The sequence below is a fragment of the Sycon ciliatum genome, chromosome 1 (assembly GCF_964019385.1).
Source record: "Sycon ciliatum chromosome 1, ocSycCili1.1, whole genome shotgun sequence".
Lineage (NCBI taxonomy): Eukaryota > Metazoa > Porifera > Calcarea > Leucosolenida > Sycettidae > Sycon > Sycon ciliatum.
Genome location: NC_088643.1, coordinates 62285112 through 62309944, shown reverse-complemented (window position 1 = coordinate 62309944; position 24833 = coordinate 62285112). Strand labels below are relative to the sequence as shown.

Here is a 24833-nt window from a genome sequence, read left to right as displayed (position 1 = left end):
GAAATAGAGTCTCAAGTCCATGTAAAAAAATTAGTGCAGTGAGTTGTGACCGGAGGAACAAAACAATTCTTGGCGGGGCTCAAGTTCACCGAAAACACTTCTTGTGCTATTTGTCCTGTTCCTCTGTATTTGCCTCATACATCCCCGAGGAGAAGGCACGAAAGTTTCCTTGTCAAACTCTTCACATAAGTGATGTTCTGCTCTACGTTACGGGAACGCGACGCGGAGAATCCCGGGAACTCTCTTCGCGTTCCTGTAACGTAAAGAAAACCTGTTCTGCTCTACATTCACGAAGAGAAATCCGTGGAATGTGCAGTGGGAATTCCCCCTTCCATATTTGGCAGTTTTCTGCCTGCATTTGAATGATACTCGGCAGATCCGCAGGGATTTTCTTTGCATGTGCCACAACGTAGAGAACCTTATCTACGCGTAGAAATCTGGGCCCAAAACACGCGAAGCCGTAGACTGTGTGTGCTCTTTTTTAGCGTTCTAGCATTTTTGTCTCTGACGAAACTTTTTTGTGCTAAAATAAGTGGTTCAGTCCTCGAAAGAAAAAAATTGACTGTCACCACCAGGAATCGAACCAGGGACTCTTGCTTGTAGCCAGCGATGCTCTAACCACTGAGCTATGGTGTGCATCTGTCATCCCAGCAGAGACCGTTCAACCCCTCACGGTCACCCCTTATGCTATTTAGTTCTTTCTAATTCGATCCTGCTGGGCCAGCACACTCAATCATTCGTACTAATAAGGCAATATGATTCCCTTCCCTGCCCCCCCCCCCCATCACAACACACAATGGTATGCTTACCTCTTTCCTTTCCGTGTCCAGAGACGCCAGGTGTTCAACGGCTTTGTCCACGAGCTCGTGAACCTGCTGCACAGCGGGCGTGCACTTTCGGGACTCTGCCCCGTGGGTACGGCGCTTCCGCTGGGCACAAGGTGCACGAGATCCAGCGGCGGCGGCGGGGTCGAACGCGTCAGGGCCGCCTGCTGATCGATGGCTCTGGTCAGCATTGGGTGGCGGCAGTGCATGAGCAATGCTTGCACTCAGGCTGGACGGCAAACTACCACCCAGGTCTTGACTAGGGTAGGAGTCTCCAGCACGACTGGTACGAGTCCTACCATAGCCCTGCGGAAAAAAAGGAGAAAAAATGGCAAACCAATGACATTTTAATTGGCTGGCGTCGGGCAGATGGAAACACCGTGGTAGGAGCACTGTCGTCGTTTATAGAGTACTAGGCAGAACTGATGGTGTTCAGACTGACTTTGTTGCGCAGCTGCCGCAATGCTAAAGCTCATGAAACATCACTGCCAGGTAAGGCACAGCCCGGTATGTGCACAAGGTCACACGCTCACACAGGCCGCTGTACGAGGTGATGTGGCTTTTTTTTAACATTCGGCATTTTTTAACAAATGTGTAAAATTTGCTTTTCTTCTGGCTGTTTCTCTGCTCCGGATAGCTGTATCGAAACATGGGTGGTGGCAAAAGAGAGCCAGTTTATCGTAGATCAACATTGACCAGAAAATTTGGTGCATATAATTTAATTCTCCCTGCCACGTCGGTATAAATAGTGGTGGGTGCTTTGCCATTTTGTGTAAAATGTGTAAAGCCCCTGAATGGACGAGGGGGGCAGTGAATTGCTTCCGCAGGGCCTTTGGACGAGGTCAGGCCGTCTTGCCATCACCAAAGACAATAATGAAGAACAGTAGGTAACGGAATACACTCTGTGAGAATGAAAACATAGCTGCGATGCTATGCTACCTATCCAATTCTACCGTATGACACAGCCACTAGTTACAAATTCGAAAACACAGCTTTCGCAGCATACAATGCAGTTGACAGATTAATTTCCATCCACTAGCCATCCTTGAAGTTGAAGTGATATCTATCAACTTCAGAACATTGATGACCGTATATCTCAGTTTGTGATGCCATTTTACACATTTGTTAAATAATGACACACCAATGATTTGAATCTTGAGAATACTATGAAAGTAGGGCACGATTCAAGACACTTTCCAAAGTGGGATCATTCCCATTTTTTGACACAACGGGCATGAAGGATAGCATTTCCTCCTGCAACAATTCATTTGGACGTAGCTTGCCTAGAAGTGGCTGAAAAAACGTCATTTTACAACCATGTTAAAAAAAGCCAAACCACCTCGTAGTGCTGCAAAACTCAACTTCATCGTACCGGTAAACAGAATACTAGTACCTCAGTCGCTTAGCTGCAGCACTTCTGTGCACGCTCAATTTGCATTCAAATGGCCTAGGCTGTTTAAAACTGTCGTTTGTAACGATACTCTGTTGATAGAGACTACAGAGTATGCCTCTCGGGCCTCGATTGGTTCAGCATGCATGCAAGTTGTGCTTCGTGCTAGCTATTGGTCTGATTTTCTTGACCATTGTCGTGTTGTCTATTGTTGGCTGTCCCTTTCCCATCTCCATTCAGCATATGCAAATCTGTGAGCATTTATCATTTGGAAAAGGCTGACATCGACGCGGAAATGCGATTAATAATAATAATAGGCCAATCCAAGTGGACAACTGGACATCAAAGCTCAAGGCATAAGAGCAAGAGCAGAGGCGATGGTAGCGACAATGATGATCGCACCATCACTACCACCGAAAGCAGCAGTAGCATAGACTTGCTTACCCGTTGTCTCCGGGCCTCAGACTTTCCAGAAATGTTACGCGGTGCAGACGCCGTGGTGGAATTGGGATGGCGACCGGCCCGTTTCGCCTGCGCTTGAACCGGCACTGGTGCACTCGCTGGGCCTTTCTGGGAAGGTACGTGAGCTGCTGTAGGCATATGATGCTCATGGCCAGTGGCTGAGAAGGCGGGTGGTACTGCCACAGGAGAGATGGGCGATGGGAGCGCGGCCGACTGGCGGCCATTCACACCGGACTCGTAGAGGAAGAGAAACCCATTGTTATAGGGGGCTGCGGGCTGGCTGACGTCATGGCCACTGGTGGAGTTCGACATACCCCAAGGGGACGCTGAATAGGGTGCATCCGTAGAGCTGGGGGTCTGAGAAAACGAGTGACCAAAGTCAAGCACTCCAGGCCACGATGAAGCTAACGTTGATGGGCTGGAGAGGACAATACAGGAGACAGAAGTCAAAGTTTACTATCAGGTTTCTTTCTGTATGCCAACAGCTACACACAGATCGATCCCCAGGAGCACCCCGTGTCACAGGCAATGTACCAAAAAGCATTTTGTTTAGCTGCATCTGGCAGTTTCATGTCAGAAAGAGTACATAACCAAGAGTGTGTAACTCCTATCTTGAGCTGCGATGGGTTCACCCACGGCGGAATTTTTTTATTGCGTCACTCTTTGGCAGAATGTATTGTGTATGCTTTCCTCATTTACTGAGCCAATAAATATATTTAAAATAGAAGAAATCACATGGAAACGAGTTATGAAGCAACTATCTACGACTGTAAAGTGTTATCGCACTTTCTGACTGCTTATTATCTAGTTGCAGTCGTGGATAGTTGCTTCATAACTCGTTTCCATGTGATTTCTTCAATGCTTTCCTGCCCTTGTTTTGCAGATACAGTGAGAGTTCATCAGGTTTAGGACACATCGATGTATCGTCCGTTGTTCTGCTTCGACTACCGTAACTGTAATGTACAGCTTATTTGTACTTTGATCTCTGGCTACGCATGATGGCATCAGTGAGCCAAACCGCAGCAAAAGAATGTCATAAAAAAATTCCGCTGTGGGCTGGGGGATCGTCGAGCACCAATTTATCAGTATGATCTAACCGGCTAGTATCTGGTTAACCCAGTTAACAGAGACACTGAATAGCTTGTCACTTGCTTCTCCTCTTTCCATTTAAAAATGTTTTGGCCAGGCGAGGGAAAACAGGCACGATCATTACTAGTTATTATCAACAGTGCATAAACAAGAGTATTGAACTGTGGTTATGGGTCTGTGCGCGGTGCGCTGCCTTCATTACGTAACTATTACTTGCCTCCATCACGCTCTGAAAGCATGTACTCAAACCCACAATTTCTCGTATGATCACATCCGTTTTTGCTCGATTCGCTCCAGTACCTACGTGATCTCTAAACTTTGGCGCGTGAACCCCAGTTCCGTACGAAAGTCCATTTCAAACCAGAGGGAAAGTGTGGTGTTTGATTTTCCGCAGTGCGCAGGCTGCAGCCGAATGATGTAATGAAGGCAGCGCGCCGCGCATCTGGCCCATAGAAAAGATACCAGGGTCGCATACTAGTACTCTTGTTTACGGACTCTTGTTATTATGCATAGAATTTTGAATAGGGCATCCCCACTCATCATGTGATCATCCTGATGCCAAAAGCACATAGCCTGCACTCCTGATGGTATACTTGTACACGATAAAGCTACCAACCTTGGCAGGCCATGATCGGACGAGTCCGGTGAAACGCTATCGTCCTCCTCTTGGGAAGACGACGCAGCAGCAGCATCGCCAATGGTAGCAATAGAATCGTCATCGAGCAACTTCGACACTAAATGCAAAGCTACGTGCGGAGTTTCTGCCGCTTCATCGCAGGATGTCTCATCAGAGGTGCGAGTATAGGCACTGAATAGTCTGGACGTTGGTCGACCACTTCCATTGCAGCAGCTATTCACCGAATCACAAGTGACTTGGGATGAACGAACAGCAGCACTTTGACGGGTCGCTGCAGAGGCTGTGTCTGTTCCAGCTCTCTCGTTCCAATCAAAGATCCCGAGAGAAGCCATGCCATCATCCAAGTTGCTCCCAACCTACGTTAGGAAAGCACAGAAATTTGCCAGGTTTAATCAAAGGCTTTTTAGGTACGATTATACATACACAAAGTCACAAAGTCAAGATCAATTCCATTGCAAGAATTAGAATAAAAGCTGATCACCAAAAATTGAGTGCTCACAGTTGATTTGGCATGCAACTGCGACGATTTCACCTGGAAGCCACCTCCTGGAAAAGACCTGCTCCCTCCAAATCCATACTGCAGGGCATAGTCCAACAAGCAAAATGAAAAGCCAAATCTCTAATGACAATTGCAGGAAACCACAATAAATTACAAATCAACTAAAGTACAAACCTGATTGCCGGGCCGGATACCCAGCTCTCCCCCTCTGTCACCGATACAGTAATCTACCATTACGGAAATTGGGGCTCAGTAGGTCCATGCACAAGGCTTTAGAACAGCAGAGAAGCTGCAACATCAAAACAAGCTCTGCTTCCTTCACCAATAGCTACTTCTCTTCTTGCTGACAGCTGTTCGAGATTTGAGGGAAATGAATTTTTTTGGCAAGATAACGAAAACCCACACTGACGAGTGACGACGTCGACGCGACCAGTGCAGTGAGTCTTTTCAGTCAGCTTGATTGGTCACACACATATTGCGGATATCCCCAGGCGAAGCGCCAGCACCGAAAAAGAGCCCTAAAAGTTGCACTTTTATTTTCCAAATCCGACCCCAGGCCCGGGAAATTTGAAACTCAGCTCAATATCGCCAAAAGAGACTATTTTTATCCCTTGCTCACAAGAGCTTCCCTGGTGGTATCGTCTTGTTCCGAGGCAATGTTTGGGAAGGTGCGGGCATTAGCTGCCCTCAGTTTCGCGGAAAGCTCCAAGCGACATCATTTTCCTCGCTTTCTCGCCAGAGTTTTCAAGACCGACGCAACTCGTCGTCAAAAAGTACTCAGCGTGGATTTCGTGCCGAATTCCGCCCCAAACAATTTAGGCTGACCTCTCGCCACCAATCGAACCCACTGATATGTATCTACCTATACACGAGCAATGGTTTGAGCCCAAAGAAGGACAACTTCACAACGAGCATACTTTCTGAGGGTAATATTTTCTACGTATATCAGTATTAGAACACCATCAAGACGACAATTTGACCAGCAGAAAGACATAAAGTTGCACTACAAATACAGCAGCTGTATAAACATAAATAATTGAACAGAAAACTATGTAACTGGATCCCACCAAAAACAGTAAAGCATCCCAAATAGTATGCGCATACACATATACATGAAGGAAGGCTATGTTGCCACCATACACTGGCTACGCACACGGACATAATTCTGGAGAGCTGAGCATCAGCGTGCGCACACCCCCACACACACACACATCTGCATGCACGCGCGCACACCCACACATGCGCATGCACACGCGCGCGCGCACACACACACCCACATATACACATGCACGCGCGCACACACACCTGCCCTGTGCTGTCGAGCCACTGCCACAAGGGTTGCGTGGGCCTCGAAGGCACCGGAGAGAGAATAGGAGAACGCAGTCCCATAGATACACACACACGCGCACACACAAACACACACACACACACACACACACACACATGTACACAACACGTGCAAGTACACACGTGGCAGCTTACTACAAGAGAATCACACACGTTCACATGTGGGCATGAACTGTATTCACAGTTGGTCATACTGTCTTGGGCATATGAGGGAGGAGCAGGAGAGTGAGTACGTGACTCAGACACAATGCGCTTCGACATGCTAGCACATGCACCGGTTTCGGACAGTGGCAGAACGTGACGGAGAGAGAGAGAGAGAGAGAGAGAGAGAGAGAGAGAGAGAGAGAGAGAGAGAGAGAGAGAGAGAGAGCACCAGCGTTCCAGCTCAAGCTCCAATTTCTAGTTGCTTCTCCTGGTCACAGGAAACACAGAACAGGGCTCAGGCAGTGCCGAGGAAGTGCTTGTACTTGGTGCAGTGTCGTGAGCAGGATAAACTTCCAACATCTCTACACAGTGTAGCTCTTCAGGCGCACACGAAGACTCAGAAACCGGAATATACTTTACATGATGATTGAAAGTCCAGCAGCACAACAAAACTTCCAAGGACTGGTTTGGCACTAGCTTCCGTCTCATTGGCGTGTGCCCAGCCAGTTTTGGAAAGAAAGAGTAGACGTTCATTCCTCCTTCAACCTGCAATGAACTGGAGACAACACAAACCAACAAGACGACGATGGTTGTCATCAGCTCATGTGTTCACCACCGCAGTGCTACCATTCACTTTCCTGCTCCAAATGCACTACCAGGCTGCATGGTACTACTGTCGTGGACATGGAAATCAGGTCGCACGGATAGCGGCCCCAGGGCGCTGGCCATGTAGCCGTAGCACGGTTTATCATGCGCTGCTGATGGTCGCATTGGATCAACATGTGCACTGCATGCAACGTTCTGTACGCGCTGAGGGCGCCGGCCCCGGTCAATCGACTGGATTTCCATGTCCGCGACAGTACGATGTGTCGATAATAGACCGTGATTTGCATTTTCCAATGATTAGGACTGGTATTATTTCTATTATTCACACTTAGAAAGAAAACAAGGGGCAAGCTTTGATATGGATTATGTGGTTGTTGGCTATGTCACCATTTGAAAGAGGGTTGCAACCGTGATAGCACTGTAATATGAGTTTAAACCTACGTATTGCATGGTATACTCAACAGTTGGTGAGCAGAGAATTTCGTGCCGAATTCCGCCCCAAGGTTGTGCACAGCAAACAACTTGATATATCATTAGCCCTACCCTTGTGCTATACGTACCCGTTGTGCCGATCGAGCCTGAGCCCTCTACTCGACTCCACGGTCCAATGACATTCGGTCATCATGGCCAAATTCAAGTCACTCAAGTGTTGAGAAGTGTCTACGTCGTCGCACACGGCATGTGTCGACATACAAAAATATGTATACGATAGAGAAAGAACTACTGAAGAGCAACCAACTGGTTTCAGCATTCTCCTTCAAAGGATAGGTCGGTGGCAGAGGACCAAAGCCGGACAATAGTTGGAAATTCTCAGCGTTGAATTTCTACAGGCTGTAGATACCTGGAAAAGCTCGATTTCCCGCCACGGAAAATAAAAAAGTCTTGATTTGGGGTGCTGGCGCTTCGCCTGTCCCCTGGATAGATCAGTGCAGGGAGTAGTACAATCCCTGTAGTAGCGAGGTTTTGCATTCCGAAATTCGGCAAAAAGATTCGGCACGCGGGAGCGAGGTCGAAAATGCACACGAAGATTCGGCGTGTTTGTTCGGAAAAAGCTCACTTTGTCGAAAATATTTTTCGGATGCATTTTCTTGTAGAAGAGCGCTAGCGCATGATTTATTCAAAGAGGTTTCTTATCTCGGCATCGCTTGGCAGGCGTCTTTGGCGACATAGCATCGTCAACTACCTCTGATTGCTCCTCTCCACTGCCTGTCTACTCTCTTTCGCCTGGAGTGTCCTCACCGTCATCTGTGTGGCTGAAAAGACTATGGCGACACGCATAAAATTTGACTTGACCATGGAGTTGGTTTTTCTGAGGCGACTGAGGAGGCAGGTTTGGCCCTCGACTCTTTGGGCGATCAAAGTTCGTAGGAATCAGCAAGAAAAGGAGCACGGGACAGGACGTTGCTGATGCTGGGGCTCACGAAATGAAAACACATCATTTTCGACTTGCAAAACAAACGTTGGTGCGAAAATTCGGCATTTTGATGTTCGACAAATGACCGAAGAACGCTGTACCGAAATTCGGAATGCAAAACCTCACTAGTACTATAGTAGCTCGACTTGTCAGGGGTTCTAGGGCTGATAATCCCCTGACCCAGGGGATTATTCTTCATAATCCCCTAGGTGAGGGGAAAGAGCCCAAGACTTTGGACTGCTCTCACTATACCTAGCGAGAGTAGGCCAAAGCAAGCTAGCCAAACAAACCCCAAAGAGCCAGCCTGGAAGCTGCTGTGTGAAATCTCAATCAAATGACTTTATTATAGGAAGGTAATTGAACAAGTGGACATATTTACAAAACTCTCACATGAGCACCGGTGCACCGTGAATATGTTTTTTGTATTAGATGAACATGGATGTGACATGTGAACGTGCAATTACAGCTGCTCATGAATAATTGGCAACAAAGTACATGACTGTATGTCTGCAACGTCAACGACAACGTTGCCATGGAAACTGAACAACAAATGAAAGCAATTACACTGTATTGTATCGTAAATAGGTTTACTATGGAACCTAAACAAGAGAAATGTTGTTCTTTGTATTTGAATTCGCAAGAAATCCAACACGCACGCATCTCGATCTCAACAACAATGTTGCCATGGAAACTGAACACTGGTCATACCGCCCATCACTGCATCAGGCATCACCCTCGGCCTCCCTCCCTCCCCCTCAAAAATTAATTGGCTGAGAAATTCAAAGAGAAAAACACACAGATCAGGACTTACAAGAGTACACAACATGTGGGGCCTGAACTCCCACCAGAACAAGAAGAAATCCATAAAAGCAGGCTGAGGCAATGTAAAGAGAAAAAAAGATCAGGTATTGTTTTTTTCATTTGTCGTGTTTTGTTCCTGTGTCATGTTTCCTTGCTTTGCAAGCTTGCCTTTCCTTTTTTTGTTGAGCTTGAAAAAGTACTACTGAGTACTGTACTCCCTGCTTACAACTGAAAAAAGTGTGAAAGCCAACAACTAGCTGTGTACCGTGCACGTGATGGCTGCGCAGACCCCTGACAAGTCGAGCTATATACAGATAGTGCACGGATTGGTCCTCGGAAGAATATTTTTCATAATCCCCGCGGCGCTGCGCGCCTTGGGGATTATGAAAAATATTCTCCTCGGATCCGTGCACTATCCTATACCTACTCCCTGGATCAGTGACAGTGGACAATACTCAATAGGTGTAGTGGATGTGCAGCAGTCGGTCTGGCTAGCGCCTCGATCTACTCAGCTTGGGATGGCAGTCTTGTAGATCTACGAGTGCAGTCTGCGAATGCGATGTACATGTATTACATGTATCATCAGGGAGTGACTACAATTGTAGTGTATTATCAAGGGTATATACCCCCCCCCCCCCCCGGGGTTATACTTATAACATACTCTTGGTACTATTACATGTATACTACTCCCTGATTATCATGAACGGGTACATACCCCAGCCAGGCCCAGGCCCGCGCCCGGGTAACTGTGTTACTTGAACTCTTGTTGTTATCATGTCCCATGATCGGATCGGATCGTATGAGTGAGTGGCTCGGATTGGCCAAAGACCTGGGAGGGCTTTCCTGAAGAAACTGAGAAAGAGGAGGCTGTGCAAGTCTGCATGCCAAGTATCACCTTACAGTCACACTGGTACAGTAGAGCATTGTTTTGTGACATACTCAGTAATAGGCGGACATACTAGTACCCGGTTCCCGCAGGCATGCCATAGAAACCCGTCGCATGCGGCACCCCAGCGGGCCCAGGGTAAGACAAGAGGGGATATTACTATACAATCATACTTGCATGTGTACCTACATGTATGTAAGTACTACAGCAGTTTACCAGTACTGCATGGTGAGAATGGAAGCCAGGGTGAACTGCAGAACTGCATCCCTGGATCCAACGACCCCCAGGCACATGATCAATTCCGGGGCAAAACAGAGCAGTGATAAAAGCATTAAAAGTGGCAAAGCAAATCTTGAATCTCTATTTTAAAAGAATGCCTAAAAAGAAGAAAACTGAAGCCAGGTTTGCAATAGCGTCGGCTACCCAATTAGTCAGACCGGCAACGTTTTGCCACATTTAATCGGCGACCGGCCCTCGAGCGTCAAGGCACAGCCTGATCGAGCGCTGAAGCGGTGGGATGCATTTTCAAGTAGATCAGATCCACTCACAAAATTTAATAGTGTGTCCAAAGACCAAGACCTTGAAAGTCACAAGACACAGTACACGGTGCATACAAACGGGTATTTTTGAAAAAGATTCTTGGTGGCTAGTGATGGTACAAATTACACACTGAATGAAGTGAAAATACATCAGGGCAAGAAAGTGAAGCGAAATCAGGACCGCACAAACTGTGAGAAATGAAGAAACGAGCACAGCGTTGGGATCATCACAAGACAGTCGTTCACATATAACAACATTCACAATCTCATCCTAAATTGAACATCCGGCTAGTTGGACCGGCGAGATCCGACCTTCCTAAATTGAACATCCGGCTAGTTGGACCGGCGAGATCCGACCTCCATGAGTCAACCCCCCACCACCACCTTTGGACCTTTGGAAAGCCCATCGCCAAAGGCGATGATAGCTATTAGGCGGGGCAGTAGTTCTTGTGTCGGGATAAATCATTCGGACGGCGAAAGTCGCGGCCGCAGACACAGACGAACACTCTTGGTTGGGGCTGGCTTGGTGGCTTCCGACGGCTACGCTCGCGCCAATCCCTCCGGTCCTGAGCAAGGTGGTACCATTGCGCCTCCGGGATACCAGTCGCATGCAGGTCTGAAGCTGCCACATATCTCCAACGACGCTTGAGTCCATGGTGGGGCCGCGAGTTAGTGCCCTCCGCAAACAGGATCTGCTTTGGCAACCTGGTGTCGTCCATCCTTGCGAGGTGACCAAGCCATCGCAGGCGATTTGCACGAATGGACTCCTCCAGCGAGGCTGGCATGCCGCTGCGCTTCGCCAGGTCTTCACTTGACAGATGTTCCTGCCACTGCTGGTCTCGAGTAACACTCAGAATGGTGCGAACACACTGCCGATGGAACGTGTCCAACCTGCGCAGGAGGGGTGCCTTCAGCGTCCAGGTCTCAGAACCATACAGCAGCACTGTAAGGACCACGGCCTGGTAGACGTGATGTCGGATTCCAAGCGATAGACCCCAGTTCAGGAAAATCGGTTGGAGGAGGCCTACCAAACGCCCTCGATGCCTTGGCAAGACGAGTAGTGACTTCGGCATCCAGCTCTCCATCGTCGCTGATCGTACTACCGAGGTAGGTAAACTTGCTGACCACGCCGATCATGTAACCAGTACTCCCAGGCACCACAATATCAGCACGGATGACACTCGGACCGACCGCCAAGAACGTTGTCTTCTGCACACTAACAGTCAGGCCCCAGCCTGACGCACACTGCGTAAATTCCTTCACCATCGTCTCCATGTGCTCATACGACGTAGTGTACAGGGCAGCATCATCCGCAAATAGCGACTCCGACACGGATAAGTCTGTGAGTCTGTAGTTGTAGAGGTCGGTTGCACTTTTCTGGGCTCTGACCGAAATGGAAGGATAGCTGCGTTTGCAGCCATGGCTGTGTGATGTCCACCTCAGACCTCAGACCTGCCCATCGCAGAAGCAATGATAGCGAACAGCTATGTTAGACATAGCTGTTAGTGCTGGGATTACACCATTCAACAGCTTGCAAGGCTGATGAATTGACCGCCACTAATTTTAGCCTGGTATCCACCAGACTAGGGCTGAAACGATCATTCAATAACTCCTAACGATCAACCAATATCATTAACGATCGATATATTGATTTTATCGATTCTTGTCGGCTCTACTCGTGTACCTCGCACACCAGTTTATGAAGAAATTCCATGATACCTTTGGTACATTAGAAATTTGTGGCACCGCTCTGTTGACATCTGTGGAAATCTGGCTGGTTTATCAACATGAACTAGAGAATTTCATGTTGTTTCTAGAGCAAAGAATCTTGTCATCACCCTCTGGCAACTGCTCTTATCTCCAACCTCTCACACAAATGAACCAAAAAGACAAAGTCTTCTCTCCCGATCTCTTTCAAAGCCACAAATCAATTTTACCGCGCTTGGAAGTACATGATTGTACTCGTATTCACTATCGGATGAAGTGCAAGGGCTTGAATACTGTCACTGATATGCATTCATAATAAATCGTTAGCACTCGTTTTAAACACTAACGATTATCGATTGCACTCATAACGATCGATATGCGAGTTATCGGTATAATTGTTTCAGCCCTACACCAGACATCTGATTGAAGTGGGTTTTTTCTGCCCAGTGAATCCCTGATTTTTCATTTTTCATTCTTTTTTCTTTTTCGACACACACACACCACATACTACATACTCCGGCATACACTGGTTGTTGGTAACCACCCAGGAGAATGAAAGAAGAGCTAGGAGAAGGAGAAAGAGAAGAAAGACGTGTGCGCCCATAATCGTCGGGAATTGAACCCGCAACCTTTTCGATTGGAAATCGACTGCACATACCACTGCACCATATGGGACACACACTTTCACACCAAGGTTCAACTCGAGTTCAACTCTAGTGACAGGACTGCACCCAAAAAAGGTCAAACAGGCTGTAAGTTGTACCCTGCAGGCACGGTGACCAGGTGACTGGTGTATGCAGGAGCACGTGACCGCTTGTTCAAGCATGTTCGATTGGGAATAAGGGCCGAACGCTGCATCGCAGCCTTTTCGGACCAAAACCAGTCGACTCAGCGTCCAAAAGACTACAACATATGGGCCAATCGCGGTCATCCGTGCTTTTATAAGAACGAAATGGCGCTTTTAGTGACATTTTGCATACAAATCCCCATCTAGTAGGGCGCAGTCACCCAGTTTCGGTGGAAGTGCGCGAGTTCGATTGGGATTAAAGTAGGAAGGGCACGTCTCAGCTTCCTCGGACCAAGACCATTCGACTCAGCACCCCGAAGACTACAACTGGTGGAAATTTGATTTTAGGGTATACTTTTCCTTTAAAACATTTTTCTGTTCTTTTCCCGCAGTGCTTTCCATGATCATGTTGGGCTTTTGCACAGACTCGACTGTAATAATCAATGTGACTGTCCTGAGGTGACATCTCAGTGTGCTGTGTGCTGTTGTTCCTCGCTGTGTGCAGTGTGGACATTCTCATGCATGTTTACTTGTCTGCTTGTCTGTGTCATGAATGATCATAAGTTCATTACCTCCTAGCATGACGTTATTGCGCGCCAAATACGGTTTACCGTGCGCATGCGCGCGCTCGCGCGCGCCAATAATGTTGACAATGCTAAGCTTGCATGCGTGACAAGTGGTTCTAGTAGTTGCAGTTGGGAGAGACATGAGGTTCTTGATGGTTTGATCAAGGTGTTGCCGGTTGGCGGTTTTTGCTCTTTACTCTAACTTTAGTCTAAGCCTTTATCGTAACTATTCATTACAACCCAGAGCCGTGTGTGTTGGCTGGTCTGCCACGAGGTTGTGTGTGGGGGTAGTTGGGAGAGAGAGAGAGAGAGAGAGAGAGTGTGACTATTACACGACTCGTGCTACTCCGAGAGAGTGGAGTAGATCTACTGCCCAAATAGCGATTCTACGGATGCAACAAATTTCGTGATTTGGCCCAAATCCGCAATTTTCTGCAAATAATTCCGCGAATTCCTGGCAAGTTCCGCATCTTTCCGTACTTTTCGCCGCATTTTTCGTTGTTTTTTCCCGCAATTTCTTGCGCAAGTTTTCAAGATTTTTTTCCGCAATTTCCCGCAGGGACAGACAACACCTGGGCGTATCTACTGCCGTGGACATGGAAACCCGGTCGGAGCTCAAGCGGCCCAGGGCGCTGGTCACGCAGCCGTGAGTACGTACACATGTACGATCAACACGTGCACTGCATGCAACCTTCTGTAATGAGGCCTAGCGCCGGCCCCGCGGCATTCGACCGGATTTCCATGTCCACTACAGACGTCGTACTTCGGGACAACAAACGTCCGACCCACGAGTCAAAACTAGCACCGCGTGTCCATTTCCATTACATCATGCATGGTCCATCTGAGGGAGGTGCCGCATACACGGCTTGGCGCTCAGTGCTTTCGGCACGTCGGTCGGATTTCTTTGGCCACGGCTGTAGTAGTACATGACTGTATGTGACAACCGGTGCATCATACTCATAGTCATGCTGGGAGGCTCCTTGGATTACCACCATGCTATTCGCTACAATCAGTGACTCTACAGCTAGTATAGATGATGACAATACTTGTAATTAAACATTTATTTACAGACTCAGTACAGATAGTATGCTCACCATACGACATACGCACGCACTGGTGCAGCCATCCACCGGAGCGTGTCCTCGGTCGTGCATGTGTGGCACATCTACCGGCGGTAGTTCTGTAGACTGTAGGCAGTTTAGCATGTGCCCATGTACTGACATTGTAGACTCTACATACTGTCCGTCTGTCCTGGACATACATGTATACAGTAATACTAATACTATAAAACAGAGAGGTTCCAGGCTGTCCAAGAGAGTGCTCAATACCGAGTGGTAGAGCTGGTTCAAACAATAGGAGGACAGAGGAAGTGTTTTTACTCAGAGTTTCACGCACTAAGCGATCATCAGAAAACAGAAAACTGTTTTCTGATGATCGCTTAGTGCGTGAAACTCTGAGTAAAAACACTTCCTCTGTCCTCCTATTGTTTTAATACTAATACTAAATAGTCATTGACACAATCATCATCTCCGCGGACCACTACATCATGTAACGACGTGACTTGTCCACTTCATCGCAGTATCCAGACGCTAGACGTCAATCACCGAACCAGCGTCCCGAGCTAGCTGTAGCCACAGAACACTTCTTTACCTGTGTACTGCCCCCACCAGCATTCCAAACCCGCTTGCGCAGCCTGTCCGGTGATGATGGCTGCGTTGTCGAGCATCGCCGACATGGACAGTGATCGATACGAGTGCAGCTAGCTTGCACCTCAGTCAGTACTGTAGTGTAGTGTAGGTCTACAACAAGTAAGTATTAGTTACAGTACAGCTACAAGCAGAATATCCACTCAGCAGATCAGAAAAAGTCTGGCAAAAAGCAACGCACGCGAGTAAAACACGTGCAGGTGCCTCCTATGGCTATGCTATACCATGCCTCCTATGCTATACCATGTATACTATAGCCAGATATGGCCCAGTCAGCTGGACTTTTTTTTACCAATGACAAGCCCCGCGATACCTACAGGCTACACAGCTACAGGCTAGGCTACGCTCGAGCGCTCTGAACTTGAGACTGAAGTCTGAAGTCTGATATCTGGCCGGCGTGGATCGACATTCGCCAGCAAGACCATCCAATCATAAGTATGGAATCAAGCAAGAGTACGAGTGTGAGATCGCCTAATCACAGCCCGCCGCGCGAAGCGCGAAGGGCTGTGATGCAGGCTGATCGAGCACGAGTGCGAGTGTTTTGATTGCATTTCTGACATGCACCCACGCTTGAAACTCATATCGAACTTGTAAATACTTCGCGAAGAGCTGTGATTGGCTGATAGAACATGAACACGACTGTTTTGATTGGATTTCTGACAAGAACGTGCACTTCGATCTTCCTATCGTGCTTGAAAGCACGACTCTCAGCCTTCTCGAGCCCGAGTCGAGTAAAAAAAAAGCGAGCTTGATCAGTGAATCAAAGCCCTAGTGGAGCGGGCTTTGATCGTAAAATCAAAGCCCGCCTGGGCGGGCTTTGATGGGAAAATCAAAGCCCGCTCCACTAAATATGGAGTTCTACTTCTTGTAGCATGCTTTGATCGCCTCATCTAGGCCCTGCTAGGTGCAATGCGATTGGTCATCTCCGTGCCTACAGTCTTGTGACATGTCAGAAGTATGGAATCGAGCATGAGTACGAGGACGAAAGTGCGGAATCGGAGCCCGACGCGCGCTAGCGCGGAGGGCTCCGATTCTAGCACTTGAGTCCGAGTACGAATGCTTTGATACCATTTCTGACATGCATTGCACGAACTACTTCGTACTACTAGTACTACTACATGTAGTACTTCACACATACCTAGTACCTACTCAAGGCACGCACACTAGACCAGACAAGGAACACAACTAGTCGCCAGTTTAGTACTTCAGACATGTTACATAATGACTAATGTACACAGTCACAACACAGAGATAAAACAAGGGCGGTCTAGTCAGCTAAAAACCAGGTCAGTTCAGCTTCTCTTCTAAAAAAAAAAGCGGCCTCTGATGGCTGAATCGGAGCACGCCTAGGCGTGCTCCGATTCAATCGGAGCACGCCTGGGCGTGCTCCGATTGGAAAATCGGAGACCTGCAAGCGCTCACAGGTCTTCAGTGGCTGATTCAAAGCACGGCAAGTCGCGCTAGGATTCGCTGTTGCCATGTCGATTGTCATGTGACATGTCAGAATCACTGAATCAGGGCCAGGCGTCAGCTAGCAGATCGATCCACGTTTCTCATTCATTTCGGAGCTGTGGGGCGGCCATGTGGTGACATGGGCATGGGGAATGTAGAGCTTGCAGGACGCTCTAGCCGGTTTGCTGCTGTTGTTGCTGTAACGGATGGCTGAAAAGTAGATGTGAGCCGAGCAGGAGCTATTTTTGGTGCTGTGTCGCCTTCCGTAATAGAAGCGCTGGGTGCAATAGGATCTAGGAGCGCTTCTCAGGCGCCAACAGCAGTAATTCCGTGCGCTGCCGGTCCATGTCGCGGACATGGGAGAGCAATCGCATTCGAGCCGTCACGCGGTGCTCGTTTGTTGGCGGAGGCGCTGAGATGGGGCAGACGTCCCAGGATTATGACGTGGTGGAGGAGATAGGAACAGGTTCCTATGGCATCGTCTACAAAGCCAGGGACCAAGTGTCCGGCTTGGTCGTTGCGCTCAAGCAAATTCGCGTCCAAGGCAGTGCGTCCGGAGTACCTGCTACCACGTTCCGAGAAATCGGCTTGCTGAAGCGCCTGTGCCGACTACGATGTCAACTGGTCGTTAAGTACGTACCCAACAACTGTTTGTTTTCATGAGACGAACATGATGTTTCTGTATGTTGATGGTTACAATTATTGCCAACACACATCGTGCATGCAGCGACAAGATCCACGGTCCACGCGTGCCTTGTTGCAACCTACGTTTTCCGCTGACTAGTGCATGTGTAGGATGCAATGTATATTCCCCCTTCTGAGTCTGTCTAAGTGTCTTGTTCCTCTACTTGATATTGAAGGCAAGGGGAAGACATTGCTGTCCTTTTCGCTATTACGGTATAAACAGATTGGTTTGTCAACGTGCTGGAAACTGCATGACATGAAACGACGTGTCTACGCTGGGTATGAGAGAGATTGCAGTGCAAATGAGCGGTTGAGGAAGAAACCAGTCGGTAGCAGCCGTTAGTACTCATAGTGGTAGTCAGCAATGAAGGCATTATCGGACCGTGACTTGTGAGCAGGGAGTAGCGTTTGGTTGTAAGCAGCTGTGTTGCTATCTCTTCTGCAACTGCTTCCTGGCTTTGTGAAGTGACTGTAAACTCGTATGTTTTATATGGCCGATATGGGCAACGGTGACACGTGTTTGATCAGCTGATCGGCGCCTTTACTTGTCTTTTACTTTTTTTTAGTGTTTTAGTGGGGCTAGCTGGTGCAGTGCCAGTGCCAGTGGTGGGTATGACTGGGTCTGGACTCTGGTCTGGAGTCGTAGTGCTCGGCCACTCAGTGCATGCTACATCATGTACCAAGTGGCATGCCTGTGATGTACAGACAGTGATGTTGAGTTGATGTGATGTACACCGTTGAATGTATTTCAACGTATTTCAACAACATTTTAATAATACTGGTCTGTTGTACCGGATTCTGGTGCCGGGTTCTCGAGGGGGGGGGGGGGGGGGGGGGGGGGGCTTTAGACATTTCGGGCCCATCAGGAGGCGAGGCGCTTACTACAGTGAGGTGCTTATTTTAGTGAGTCAGTTATATGCGGCATGCCTTGAATTGCCAACCAATAAAGTCAATGCGGGTAAATGCCGTAATCAAGTGACCAAGGACACACTATTCATTATGGTATTGTTCAAGGTGACGTTCACTGAACGAGGTATTAACGTAGCAAACAATTCCTTTAGAATGACAGCCTTAAAAGTCTTCATACTTGTTATCCTACCTACTTCAGTATGGACTACTGAATACACCGTGACCCGTGCTCCTCAGGATAGTATCCATGCCGCTGAGCAAGAGCCTTGTGTATTCTCAGAGTACGTAGTCTGATCTATTAAGTGAATTCCTCAACCAACCCCGGCCCTGCCTTGGTCTTGCACTGTCTTCAGGACCGCCGGCGGCAGTTTTAGATTGGTCCGGTCCTAGCATATTATCTGTCATACAGTTTGTGTGTGATAGTGGGTGCACATAACCTCCTCAGCGGCCCGGTAAACATGCGTTGGTGGCCAACTAGTAAAACTATTACTTGGTCCAGTGATAACCTCAGGACCAACCGGACCGGTTCCGGCGGGTCTGGTCTTCTCGGGATTTTTCAACCCTATCCTGACTGAGAAATGAACTTTGTACAGGGTTGTTAGCAGTTTACCTCGGATGTGGTAGAGACGCACTGGTGGGAATTATCTAGTCTACTAATCGAGCATGGCTTAGTATCATAGTTCGCACTGCCCGGCTTACCTCGTTTTCAAGCATGGTCCTTACTCAAGTACAATGGTCTATTACTGATCAGTGGTAACACCGTGACTGTACACGTGTGTAAGTATTGCAACTGCGGATTGTCCCAGTGCATGCAGGTTGCCAGTTGATATGACTTAGTCCGGCTGATCATAGATCAGAATTCGGTATCAAGTCGAGGCAAGGCTATACTATGGTATACCGGTATTCGAGGCAAGGCTAGCTCAGCACGACTCTGGCCTAGGTACGGGCTTCACCGAAATACCTCAAACTCCTTCGTTTCACATGGAGCAAATAAATACTGAGCTTGGACTTTGGCTGGTTAATTGCTTCGAAATTTAGTATAATGTATTTTGAGTTCCTCCGAGGCCGCTTTTCTGACAGTATCAGTATTGGTGCATGTGAACTGTGAAGATGATAGGAAGAAATGCCCCGTACTCGTATGAGCTAGAATAGATAGCAACAATGCCTGCAAGGCCGGGTGTCTCAAGACTGACTGCTCATGGTGATGATTGTGTTCATGACAATGTGCATCACAGTGTGCTCGCTCTGTGTAGCATATGACAATGCGTATCATAGTGTGCTCGCTCTGTGTAGCATATGTTGCCATTTGCAATGGTGCTGCTGATAGTTCCGTTTCTCTGAAAATGATATTTTATCTTTTCAGATTGCTGAATGTGATCACGACACCTCTACCAGAGAATAGCGACATCCAGATCACGCTGGTCTTTGAGCATGTTGAGCAAGACCTGGCATCATTCATTAGCAGTTTCCCACCACCTTGCCTGCCCGACGAGCTCGTAAAGGTATTTTTTCATAAAATTCCAGTGCAGTTTAATATGTGCCTTTCCACGATCCGTGCTATTGTGGAAAACAAACATTCTCACACACACACATGCGCGTGCGTGCACACACACACACACACACACACACACACACACACACACACACACACACACACACACACACACACAAATGTACATGTAATCAGATGGAGTGGACTGCAGTCCGTGGCCCAATTGATTTGTCACGCCTATCTCATACTCTTCGAGTTCAATGGGTTTTTTTCATGTACGGTACTGCTGAATGAAATTCGATCGTGCGAGTCCAGTTTGCTCCCTGCACCATTTCACCATCTCACAATGTTCGCAGGCGTGTAGGGCTGCACAGCGCCCGGCCCGGCGTGACTTTGACTCTTTTGATCGGATCTCATTGAGCAGCACTGCACTTTTAACTGCTACATGGAACTGTGTCGCGGACTGGATTTGTGTTCACACATGCCAGGATGTGCAGGACCCCTCTTCATTTGCTACAGGAGACTGCAGTTGCTTAGCTGCGGTACATGGTATTATACCGAATATACATTGGCATTTGGGAAGACAAGATAACTTAAAATACGTGATGTTGTGTGCTGATCTTGCGGCAGAGCATCGAGTTCAAGATCCTGAAGGGTTTGGACTTCCTGCACTCGAATCGCATTGTGCACCGGGACCTGAAACCGCAGAATGTACTTGTGTCCGACCGTGGCCAGGTGGTGAAGCTGGCTGATTTTGGTCTGTCCCGTATGTACTCGTCCAACTCTGTGCTGACAACAGTGGTGAGTTGGACATGGTGCACGGCACGCACTGTGGGCTATTGTGATATGATACTACATGTATCTGGAACTGGAAATAGAATGCATATTTCCCAGTACGCCCGGCCGTGAGTGGCATTGCTTGGACCTGCGGATGTTAGCAATCACACTGTATGTACAGTCATGTAAGCTGCCACGACTGTGTAACTGTTGCTTGCACACACATACACATATTATCATACACACATAATTATCATGTAGGCTGGCACATGCGGAAATTGTTCACATGTCGTTGGTTGCATACCAATGGCAACGACTGCCAGTGCTACAGTGCATCTTGTGATATGCACTGTTTGGCTGTCAGTCTCACCTATCCGATCTGTCAGTCATGTGTGTCATGGTGACAGGCGTGCCATGACAGTCTCGAACAATTTTCCAGCCAGCACAGTATACAGGATGGGTGTTAATCACAGACATGTGGTTAGCATAGTGCCTTGCCAGTAGCCCAGGGCCGTTGGCCACATTGACCAGCTTGTAACATACAACCTCCTGCACAGACAGGAAACTAAATACTGCCCCCTTGAGCATGCCATTCACCGTGGCAGCCTGCAGTGAGGGTCCTACTCCTTTGCCGCCGCTCCACCTGAGTAACCAGCCACGGGTGGTGTTGAACTCTTAGTACTGAGCATGGGTTGGACTCCACTGGCTAGCTAGTTGAAGGTCAAAGTAATTCCAGTTTATGTCCTCGTTTGTGCTCGACTTGGAGGCTCAACGTAGGAATAAAGACCAATTCACACAGTGCACCATGAGGAGGAGAGATCAGGGCCCTCAGATTTACAGTACTTTGTGTCGCGGCGCTAGACTAGCGATGGATGTTCTTATGTTATTATTCTGTGCTTGTCCATGCAACATTGTACTTGTCCATGCAACATTGTACTTGTCCATGCAACATTGTACTTGTCCGTGCAACATTGTACTTGTCCGTGCAACATTGTACTTGTCCATGCAACATTGTACTTGTCCATGCAACATTGTACTTGTCCATGCAACATATAATACAGGAACACAGTGCATGCAGTGTTACATTTTAAAGAATTTAAGATGCACTCAGAGTGTTCCTAAATCTTTGGCTCCAGCCTAGCACATTCTTTTAAACATTTTGGTGACTGTCTAGCCCGGATGTTCTTTGGCAGCCCGGTGTTACTGAACTGCACTAGACACATGCATCCCCTGTGCCAATGTAGACCTGGTGCGCTTATTGGGCTCCAACTGAGATGGAAGTACGGCATGCTAGTTTCCCGATGCTTACAGGTTGCAAATGCTTCTTTCTTCTGTCTTTCTTTCTTTTTCTGTCTGCTTGTGTTGGCGTGGACAGGTCGTTACTCTGTGGTACCGAGCACCGGAGGTTCTGCTGAATGCAGCCTACGCAACTCCAGTGGACATCTGGAGTGCGGCATGCATCTTTGCCGAGCTAGCCTCGAGAACGTAAGTACACGTACACATAAAAAAACGAATCCTTCCATCTACATTTGTAGTAGGCACCAAAACCAGAACTCATGTGTGTGTTTGCGGCATACTCTCCTATCCTTTTTGAAACAAGTACAATCATGCACATGTACCATTCAAGAAGAAGTTAGTTTTGGGAGATGCAGACAGGGACGCTTCGCTTCCTGCACGATAGACACCTCATGAACGTGCGCGCGCGCGTGTGTGCGTGTGTGTGTGCGTGTGTGTGCTGTGCTGTGTGTAACTAATCTACAGGGCTCTCCTACAGGGCAACACAGAGCTGGAACAGCTGAGAAAGATATTCCGGTGAGTTGCTCTACAATAGCATGGAAGTACCACGTAGCTGATCCGTAGTCTCGTACACTTCTTACACTGAGTCCTGTTGATACATAACCTCCAGGTCCTTGGAAACCCTATGCGCTATCTGGCCAGTCTTGCTAAGTTTGCTCTGATCTCATCTAATCCTTCATCTTTTTTACTGTTTCATCACTTCATAATTCTGCAGGCTTCTGGGAAGTCCAGCAGAGGAGGCTTGGCCGCAGTCATCGTCAATTCCTTGGCGTAGCTTTAGCGGAGAAGCAGGTGTGCCACTCTCCACTGCTGTACCAAACTTGACCGGCAACGGTCAGGATCTGTTGAGGGTCAGTGCCTGATTTCGTTTAGTATGCTGAAGTGTATTTGTTATAAATTTGAGGGAGTTGGGAAGGGAAAATGTAATCGTTGCTGTAGTTAGAGGTAGTGGTGGTGGTGGCGATGGCGGTGTTGACTTGAGCTAAATGCTTATTGCAAGGCTAGCTGCCCCAACGTTTGTAGTGTATGAACATATTGGCCCAGCAAGCAATGGGGTTTGCTGAACACAGAATGTCTTGCGCTAGAAAGACCACATGCCCCTGCTTCGAGGCTAGAGTTGTCTTTGTGCGAAGGATATCTTAGTTTAGTGCAGCGTGTTTGTCATTATTTTCACTTGGCCGTGTCTATTCTTGGTGTTCTTGAACAGGAAATGCTGAGATTCGATCCAACACAGCGAATAACTGCCCAGGACTCTGTGAACCACGTCTACTTTGAGGGAATGTCGCTTCCTTAACCGTGGAGCATAGCACCCCAGCCATGCCTGATGCGAGTCGCTTGTACAGCAACCTTGCTGTGCAGGATGGGCGGCTAGCTTGATCGTTGAGCTGTTGAAATCATACCAGTGCATCTAGCCTCCATGCAGAGTGCTCCTGTGCAGCCTGCTGAGATGCTGTAGTTGTACACATGCCCGTGCACACAGTGGGCATACTCACCTGCATCCCTATGGTGAATCTACAGTGCGAGACATAGCACAGCAGTTTGCTGCCTTCCATAGGGCACAGTGCCCTGGATTGCAGCATGTGACAGCAACACATGCGCAATACATGCGCCCATCGGCAGCAGCAGCTGTTGAGCTGCGACCAAAACTTAACATGCACCAGCATGGGAACTGGCAGCTGCGGCCACACCATTCTCTTCTCTCTCTCTCTCTCTCTCTCACTCTCTCTCTCTCTCTCTCTCTCTCTCTCTCTCTCTCTCTCTCTCTCTCTCTCTCTCTCTCCCTTGCTTTGTATCTCACACTACCTGATCTCTCCCTCTTCTACTCTTCTACTCTTCTACTTGCCAGTTTCTGGCAACCACTGCCCTGTGTAGCTCACACTTGCTATGCATCAACAGATGGGGTGCCGAGAGAGGGCGGTACAATCCCATGCAGCTGCTGAGCCTCCTTGAGTTATTTGAGCTATGACCCACAATGCCACTACTGCCGCTCAGGCTAACCTTGCATTGACAATCTTGAGATCTGAGAGTACAACAATGTGTATCTTATGCGATGGTGTTCAATAGGTTGTGACTTGCATCAATACTCCGAGAAGGAGTACATCGAGGGGTACTTCACACGAGAGAAAGTAAAACTGGGGGTGAAAGTGAATGTTCTCAAAAGGTGCGGGCACAGAATTTTCTAAAGGAATCAAACACAAGCCCAAGATATCTATATCCACCAACCTCTTGTTACCAAAACCCCAGTAAGTCAATAACGTCCTGTATTTACTTTGTTTCGAAAAGACCCACCGTATGGTTGTACGAGAGCCTTTGAAAGTTTGTGGGTGATGCAGCCTACTGTACTAAGAAGTATTAAAGATTGCCATCAATACTATCTCCAGTTCTCCACCCAGTTGATCACATTGATTTCAAATATACAATTCGAAAATCAAATATTCTAGAAGTATGTGAGCCGAATGCTTCGAGTGACCTGCCAAGCAAATACAATCATGTACGAGTAGTCTTTGGAATAGTTTGAGTACTCTTCACCTCGAGTAAAACCTACTTTTGAAGTGGATGAACAGGTCCTACATCACGTGACCACCATAATTATACTGCATTTGCCGGAGTACACAACACCTTTCGACAAAAAGTATTTGGACACCTCAAGTACACGTAATGCCATACACCTCACACCTGAAAGTATTGCGCACATCCAGGATCTACAGTGCAAAATAGTGCATCAATATGCGCACTATATTTCGGCAAACGATGTTATCTTCAATTCTGCAGTGTAAGTACAGGTATAGTGCTGCTCAATGAAATCCAATCTCGCCACT

General features: G+C 47.9%; 2 protein-coding genes and 1 long non-coding RNA gene across 4 annotated transcripts in view; 1 reads left to right on the top strand and 2 right to left on the bottom strand.

Annotated features, from left to right (window-relative positions):
• Positions 1-14945, bottom strand: part of LOC135804765 (uncharacterized) — a 26271-nt gene extending 11326 nt beyond the window's left edge. Inside the window, exons 1-5 of one of the 2 annotated variants that reach the window (XM_065318720.1) lie at positions 14793-14945; positions 4902-4979; positions 4382-4758; positions 2659-3094; positions 810-1130 (exon numbers count right to left, since the gene is read on the bottom strand). In XM_065318720.1, the coding sequence (XP_065174792.1) occupies positions 810-1130; positions 2659-3094; positions 4382-4758; positions 4902-4979; positions 14793-14921 (1341 nt within the window). In that variant the 5' untranslated portion in view covers positions 14922-14945. Of the gene's footprint in view, positions 1-809; positions 1131-2658; positions 3095-4381; positions 4759-4901; positions 4980-5075; positions 5274-14792 lie in introns of those variants that run through there. The other variant, XM_065318722.1, reaches the window with a different exon arrangement.
• On the bottom strand, positions 6409-7899 carry LOC135804766 (uncharacterized). The gene is made up of 2 exons (XR_010551080.1): positions 7559-7899; positions 6409-6948 (listed from the first exon to the last, which is right to left on the bottom strand). It is a non-coding gene; the product is annotated as an uncharacterized LOC135804766 (long non-coding RNA).
• A 1962-nt stretch (positions 14946-16907) lies between the features above and the next one.
• LOC135804763 (cyclin-dependent kinase 4-like) lies at positions 16908-24060 on the top strand. The gene is made up of 7 exons (XM_065318718.1): positions 16908-17488; positions 19813-19951; positions 20572-20742; positions 22094-22203; positions 22480-22530; positions 22730-22865; positions 23222-24060. Exons 1-7 carry the CDS (start codon positions 17202-17204, stop codon positions 23306-23308), a joined length of 981 nt encoding a protein of 326 aa, XP_065174790.1. The 5' UTR covers positions 16908-17201; the 3' UTR covers positions 23309-24060.
• Positions 24061-24833: the final 773 nt, after the last annotated feature.

What these genes read in the sequence shown, in the direction of transcription:
- LOC135804763 (XM_065318718.1), top strand. Translation starts at nt 17,202, where the DNA reads ATGTCGCGGACATGGGAGAGCAATCGCATTCGAGCCGTCACGCGGTGC. An exon ending in ACTCTGTGCTGACAACAGTG is followed by an intron (nt 20,743 to 22,093) that starts GTGAGTTGGACA and finishes TGGCGTGGACAG; the next exon opens with GTCGTTACTCTGTGGTACCG. An exon ending in ACGGTCAGGATCTGTTGAGG is followed by an intron (nt 22,866 to 23,221) that starts GTCAGTGCCTGA and finishes GTTCTTGAACAG; the next exon opens with GAAATGCTGAGATTCGATCC.